The 7,433-nt window shown below is 38.6% G+C and overlaps 1 protein-coding gene across 1 annotated transcript in view; it reads right to left on the reverse strand.

The window, feature by feature from the left end:
• The window catches only part of mei4 (meiosis-specific, MEI4 homolog (S. cerevisiae)), a 129,257-nt gene extending 121,824 nt beyond the window's left edge, over positions 1-7,433 (reverse strand). The window contains exon 1 of the mRNA XM_053337480.1: positions 6,924-7,433. Coding sequence (XP_053193455.1) covers positions 6,924-7,433 — 510 coding nt within the window. The remainder of the gene's footprint in view (positions 1-6,923) is intronic.

Raw genomic sequence — 7,433 nt, forward strand, 5'->3', positions numbered from 1 at the left:
ACTGGCATTTTTTTACAACTTCATAGATTAATCAAGACAATAATCTGCTGATTAATTGATAATAAAAATAATCAGCCATAAACGCAATGGTCGCTGAACTCCTCTGAGCTCAGATCAGTGAGCAGTCTCCTTCTCAGTTTTTAGTCCATCCATCTCATACATTTTCATAATTATACATTATAAATGTGCTTACTCATCCCTTCATATTGTCAGTTACTGGAATTAAACTGGAAATCTATCCAGAGCTTTATGAAGACAGCGTATTCTCAACCATCTTCTCCTGCTAAAAATATAAAATTGTTTTTGAGCAGCGTGTTTAATAGATTAGTCTGGTGTCAAAATGTTTTAGAATAGTGTCTCATGAGCCTTTTTTTTCTCCCTCTGGTGCTTCTTGATCTTGTCAGGCTCCTTTCCAGTATTACAATTACCCCCGCCCTTCATCTCTGACCTCCCCTCCATATCTGAACTGTCTGCAACAATCAGTTTGACTGGCAGAGCGATGGAGCGCTCGCTGGACGTCAGAAATGTTAAATAGTTCATTTATGGGTGTCTTCAATGTCGTTTGCAGCGTCCTTATTGAGAAAGTTAAACAGAATGTTAATTTGTGAGAGAAATGGTAATAAGGTTATCTAATGCGTCATGAGGCGGGGAACATACTGTAAAAGGTCTGCGGTCAAAGTCAATGCACTGAGTGACCATGCAGGCTTTTAAATACACGTGTAAGGTCAAATATTACACTGAAAATACATCATATTACTGAATATTACATGACATTTAGATGAGGTTAAGAAGGGCTTTAATCTAATTTAGAGGTAATTTCAGTGGAGCTGCAACAATTAGTAGATTATTAGATTATTAAATTAATCACCACGTATTTTGGTAAATGTTTTGAGTCATTTTTGAGGAAAAAAGAGATTCCAGCTTCTCAGTTGTGAATATTTTCATCTTTCTTTAGTCCTATATGACAGTAAACTGATGTCTTTGGGTTTTGGACTGTTTGGCGGGACAAACCCAGACGTCATCTTAGGTTTTGGGAAACAGTGATCGGCATTTTTCTCCATTTTCTGGACCAAACAACTGCATTTTGAAGCCAGTATGAGCAGAGGTAATGATTACCAGAAAAATCACTTTCACTATTCATTTGGACAGACTTGGAAAGACACACTGGAAAAATTGTGGACCTGCCCTTCAAGTTATTTGGCCTATGGTATTGTTTGGTCGATGTAAAGTACCATGCAAAAGGTTTAGGCTCTTGACATTAACCGAAAAAGCCTCAATATTAGCTAAGAGCAGCTTTGCCCTACAAACAGCAGCAGTTCTTCTCAGTACACCTACAGTGTTTTTCAGGCATTTGGGAGGTTGGTTGTTCCTGCATCTTGGAGAAATTGGAACATTTTAAGTGGATTTCAGCATCTCCGCTGCTTCTGTCTCTTTACATAATTACACACCGACTCCATGATGTTGAGATCAGGGCTCTGTGGGCGCCATAACATCTGTTGGAGGACTCCTTGTCCTTCTTGTTGCTGAATATTACTCTGGGTTGGAAGTTTGGGGTCACTGTCAGGCTGCAGAATAAATTTGAAGACACCTCAAAGATGTTATTGCATTATGGATAAGTATCTAAACACCTTAAGTGCCTCAAACTTTTGCACAGTACTTTTCAGATAACTGATGTCAAACACAGAGAAAGTGACATCATTTGGGTTCAAAAATGTCTTAGATGTTTAAAACATATCAGTTTTGGAAGTTTCACCTCAAAATCAAAAGTGCTTCTTTCCAAAGCTGCTATTTTGGACAATAACTCACCCATCACACACACAAGGAGCCATCTATAATAGAAAAGGCAAAGAAAACCAATTTCTCCAGGAGCGATACCATCAATACACCACAATGCAATGCAGCTACAAGGTGTTGTATTTTGAGCAACGGGGCAAAGCGGAGATCAGCGACCCATATCACCCACAGCTGAATGATCACATTTTAAAAAGCTGTTTCTCTGCTCGTATACACACACACTCATTTGACTCATCACCAAAACACCTCGTCAAATCACAATCTGGAAAAAATAAAATAAAAACTGGAGGCAGGCTGAAGGAGAGTCAGCACATCAGAAACATTAATTACGCATGCATTGAGAATCACAGATTGGGGATATCAAAACAGGAGCGGTATCAAAGGGACGAGTTTTACTTTAAACAGTGTTATCTCTCTCTCCAAACACAGAGCTCAGTCTATAAGGTGCTATGATGAAAAGGGGAGAGAGTCTGCATAAATTTAATTTGTCTCATAAACCTCCAAACCATTATGAGATGATCAGAGGTGCAACTTATCTATTACTGAATAGCATTAAAATGATATTCATGTAAAATATAGATGTGTATTCATTTTAGGGGTCAAACTATGGAAGTTGAAATGGAGTAATTCTCTGTTGAGTTTCAAAAAAAGCCTTAAAATGTAACTTATCTGTTATTGAATAGCATTTAAAGAAAACAACAACATATAAATCATATAAATCAGGAAGCCTGGACGTGCAATAATGTTATTAATGATATTTATGTAAAATATAGATGTGTATTAGTTTTAGGGGTCAAACTATGGAAGTTGAAATGGAGTAATTCTCTGCTGAGTCTCAGAAAAAGCCTTAAAATGTAAAAATAATTAAGGATTATGACGTAAAATGATTAAAATTTAAAACAATTAGGATTATAATTTACAGTCAATTTTTCTTTCTTTCTTTTCTTTTTGTACTACTGATATTCTGGGCTCTCTTATAGATTATATGGTACAGGTAAAATAAGCCTTTTTCGGTCATTACGTGTATTGTCAGTTGCATACACACACAAATTGTTAAGTTTTATTTCTCATTATTTGTTTAATATGTTGATTATTTCCTCGAGTAGACTAATAGACTAGTCGTTTCATCAATGAAATGTCAGAAAAGGGTGAAAGATATCAATCACCATGCAACTTAGTATGTTTCATGTTGTCCTGACCACGCCTTTAAGACTAAAGAAACCAGAAAAAAGATTATATTTAAAAAGCATGATGGCTTTTCAAGTGTGCTCTGCAGAACGAGTAAGGAACTGATTTGAATGCTAATTTCATGCTAATTTAATGCTGTAAATCAGCTTCATCTCACAGCAGAAATATCAACCCTGAAGCAGAGAAAATGTCTTCCTATGCCTCAAACACCTTCACCCACTCTCTCTGCTTTACCTTTTTCACCTCCCACTGTCTCCACAGCTGCAACAGATTTGAACTTTTCTTTTTGCTCTCTGGTGTTTTGGCCTTGAGAACAACTGTGAAGGAAAAGTCCCACACTGAACTGAACTGAAGTGTAGGGAATGTTAAAAACAGCTCTATTCTGTTTTTCAGTGCATGCTCCAAAGTCTAAAAAACATTTCTGTCTACTATTGAAGCCTAAAGCACTATTTTCTCAACACAAGGTCCACCTTTGACTGTATCACACAGTTTTCTTCTGCAGATGTAGTTGGCTCGATTAGTCACGGAGGTCCAGGTGTTCTTTTATTCTTTCTTAAAGGCTTTTCTTCTTCTTCTTCTTCTTCTTCTTCTTCTTCCTTCAGTTGGATGTTTGAGCTTCTGTGTACAGAATGAAAGTTTCTCTCCTCACCTTAAATCTCAGTTTAACACATGTAGCCACAGCCAGTTTGGAGCCAACAGAGCTTCAGTAAGCAACAGGCACTGAGAATAAACTGTATACATTCAGGATTCAGGATTTTTAATGAGGGGAGGGGAATGTTATTTTGAGGATTTTTAAAAAAGCTTTTCAAATTTAAAAAGTCTTCCAAGCCAAGATGACTGGTGGGGATTTTTAAAAAAAAAAAAAAAAATCAACTGTGGAAATGCAAGAAAGCTTCAGCTGATGTGAAGCATGTTCAGGCACCTCGATAATATTTAGTGCCAAGCCAAATATATTGATTTTCAAAAAGATAGGAGCTTCATAGTTACAATTACAACTTGGATGTTGACAGTATTTTCAAAGTCAAAATCCAGAAAGAACCGTTAAGTTGGGTTTGTATTTCACGGCAGTCTCATGATAAATGTTTCAGTGACAAAGGAGATATCTTATGTTCAGCAGATGACGATGATTTTCATTATCAGTATATCTGTTGATTCATCTGTTGATTATTTTCTCTAAAATGACGGAAAATGGTGAAAATGTCGGACCACAGTTTCCCAAAGCCAAAGATGATGTCTTCAAATGTCTTCTTTCATCCACACCCCAAAAAATGTTCAGTTTATTATCAAAGAAGACAAAAAAAACAGAAAACATTTACACCTGAGAAGCTGGAAACAGAGGGTTTTTTTTTTCTTTCATTCCTTCTTTTTCTTTTAAAAAACATTTATCAATTAACACATTTTCAAATTTTCTTTACAAAGAAAAATATTTGTATTTTCATAGAGGATGGATTTTTCAATAAGGGGAAAGAGGAAGTATTTTTTGTGGAGAAAAAAAAACATTATTACTGTACTTATATAGCACATTTCTAGTCTGCCACTCAAAGTGCGTTTACACTATAAGCCGCCCCATTCTCACTCACACACACACGCACACACGCACACACGCACACACGCACACACGCACACACGCACACACGCACACACGCACACACGCACACACGCACACACGCACACACACACAGCTGCACGTTACCTTGTACGTGCCGGCACAACAATCAGGAGGACTTTAGGCTTCAGTATCTTTGCCAAAAGACATTTCAACATCTGGACTGAACGAGCCAGGAATCAAACTGCCAATCTTCCAATTGGTGGAATAATAATGGCTCTCTCTCCTGAGCCATTATTATTATAATTATGCATGAATATTATTTCAGTAGATAATGTCCACAGGGGATCTTTAAGTCTGAGAAAGAGTACACCGGTATTGGATTTTATGTCTTAAGTTTTGTCTTTTCCTTTAAGCCATTATTAGTTATTTTATGGTGCCCATTTTGTCTGATAGTGCTCTATAAATATTATCTCTTCTTTTACGAGTTGTACACTTTCCTGCCAATTTCCTGACTGGGTAAAGACAATTTTCCACCTCGATGGGCAAAAATTAATGTTTGAATATCTTAACTCTTCTCTAAATATATATTTTTTCCACTTTTATACTCAAACATAACCAAATATTTCAGCAGCTCACAAAATCTCTGAAGAAACCCTTGACTGACAAAAAAGGTTTAGCTGTGAAACATTAAAGTCAAATGTTTATTAAATCCCTTTAAAATGATACAGAGCTGATTCCATCATCATAATTAAGCACTGTCCTTCCACAATACTGACATACTGAGTCTAACTAATGGCATTTCCTGTTTTTTTTTTTATTCACTCCATATTATTGTGACTGGTTGTCTAGGTAACCCCTTCTATAAAAGGCATTAAAAGACAAGCTGCCTCTGTTGGGGCATTACAGCTCCTCATAGACAGATTGATGCTGCGTTAATGGATGTACTCATTAAAGTTAAATTATTTTACACCCTGTTAACCACTACCATCATTTTTACTGACATATGCTAAACATTGCGGTGCTGTTAAGGAAGCATACTCCCAATTTTGTCACTATTACTGGTGACGAACAGAGACAGGAAGTTTGCTGTAAAGGGGGGAAATTGCCTGCAGACATCTGAGTTTGGGTGAGCCATTCTCTGAACAATTTAGTCATAGAGCCAGATGGGATAACTTCATCCTTCTCAGCTCAGGCTCACTTTCATCTCCATTTCCCAGCTGCTGAGCCCCTGTCATGACAGTAACATGTGTGCGAGGCAGTGACTTTTATCAGCAGCTGTGAGGGCATTTTTAGCCTTTATGAAATTGCTGAGCTTTGAATAAAAGGTTCAACCTGATACAGGATTACTGCAACCTGTCTTTACTGTACTGGAAGTATTCTCAATGTCATTTCAAGGGTGTTTAGGTATTAAACAGAGCTGCAATGATTAATTGTTCATCAGAAAATGAATTAACTGTTGTGAAAATTGCGTAATTGAATATCTGAAGGTTACTTAGCTAGTTAGTTAGTTAGCTAGTTAGCTAGTTAGCTAGTTAGTTAGTTAGTTAGTTAGCTAGCTAGTTAGTTAGCTAGCTAGTTAGTTAACTGTCCTGGAAGATCGATCCCTTCTCTGTTGCTCTGCTTGAGGCTTTTTCCATTTTCTGGGAGTTTTTTTCACTTTTTTCAAATGGAGGGTGTAAGGACAGAGGGTATTACATGGCTGTACCTTTTATAAAGTTCCCTGAGGGATATTTGTGATTTGTGATATAGAGCTATACAAATAAAAATTAACTTGACCAATTCATCAAGAATATAATCAGCAGATTAATCGATAATGAAAGTAACCATTGGTTGAAACTCTAGTATTAAGCTGATGTATTATGAAGGCAGAAAATATGCTGTTGAAAATGATAATGAGTTGTTTTTTGGGTTTGTTTAAAAAAATACATATTATCAGACCACGGCCTTTCAGTGTTCCTGTCACGGATGCTACAACAGCATCGAGTGTTTGATGCGTTTTTGTTGTTGCAAGATTTCACCTCAACAGACAGAATCGTGCTGTTACGGCTGATTCCCTATCGAGTGCGTATGATGCGTAAAATCTTTATTCTTCAAAGGAGCAGGTATTACAATCCAAACAGTAAACAGTAGCAGTGCTGGGATCTGTTGGGGTTTTGTTTAATCTATTCTCACCTGAATGATGGAAGATGGGAAAAATAACATGTGCCAGCTATCTGACGTGATGTAAAATCTAATTTCTCTAGTTTTGTGGACGTGTCAAAAACAAGCTTGATAATGATGCAGCTGTTTTTGTTTGTCTATATTTCCAGCTGTGGGTGTTCACCACTGCCAAATTAATAAGTAAACACTGTGTGCATGCAGACACCGCCTCCCCACGGATCCCATTACTCACCCTGCTGGGCTGATTACTGTGCAGCAGCATCCCAGTCAGCTCCCTCAGTGACTCCTCCACATGTGTCCTGAACTCCGCAGATGGCAGCCTCTGAGAGCAGAAGAGGTCCATTGCTCGAGCCGCGACTTGGCAGGCCTTCAGGACGAGGTCGCAAGGTCCCAGCGGGGGGGGATCCCTGCTCGCCGCCACCACTGAGTCGAGAAGCTGGCACACGGTGTCCGCCAACACCGACCCTGCGTCCCCGTCGGGGCCGAGCCACAGCGACTGAAGGCTTTTGTCACTTCCTCCCACGCGGTGCAGGGCGCACAGCGACTGGAGGAACTGCATGTGAGGAAGCATGGTGCTTCCCTGAGGGTCTGCGTGGTGACAGGAGGGGAGCATCGGCGGAGGTAAACTGATGTCAGGCTGGAAGTCCTGCTGCATGAGATCTGGAGTTTCTGAGCCTTGTTGAAGGTCTGCACTGTACGTCTCAGTTAGTGGACCAAACAGATCCTGTGAAACGTCCTCCAT

This window comes from Scomber japonicus, chromosome 17 (assembly GCF_027409825.1).
Source record: "Scomber japonicus isolate fScoJap1 chromosome 17, fScoJap1.pri, whole genome shotgun sequence".
NCBI lineage: Eukaryota > Metazoa > Chordata > Actinopteri > Scombriformes > Scombridae > Scomber > Scomber japonicus.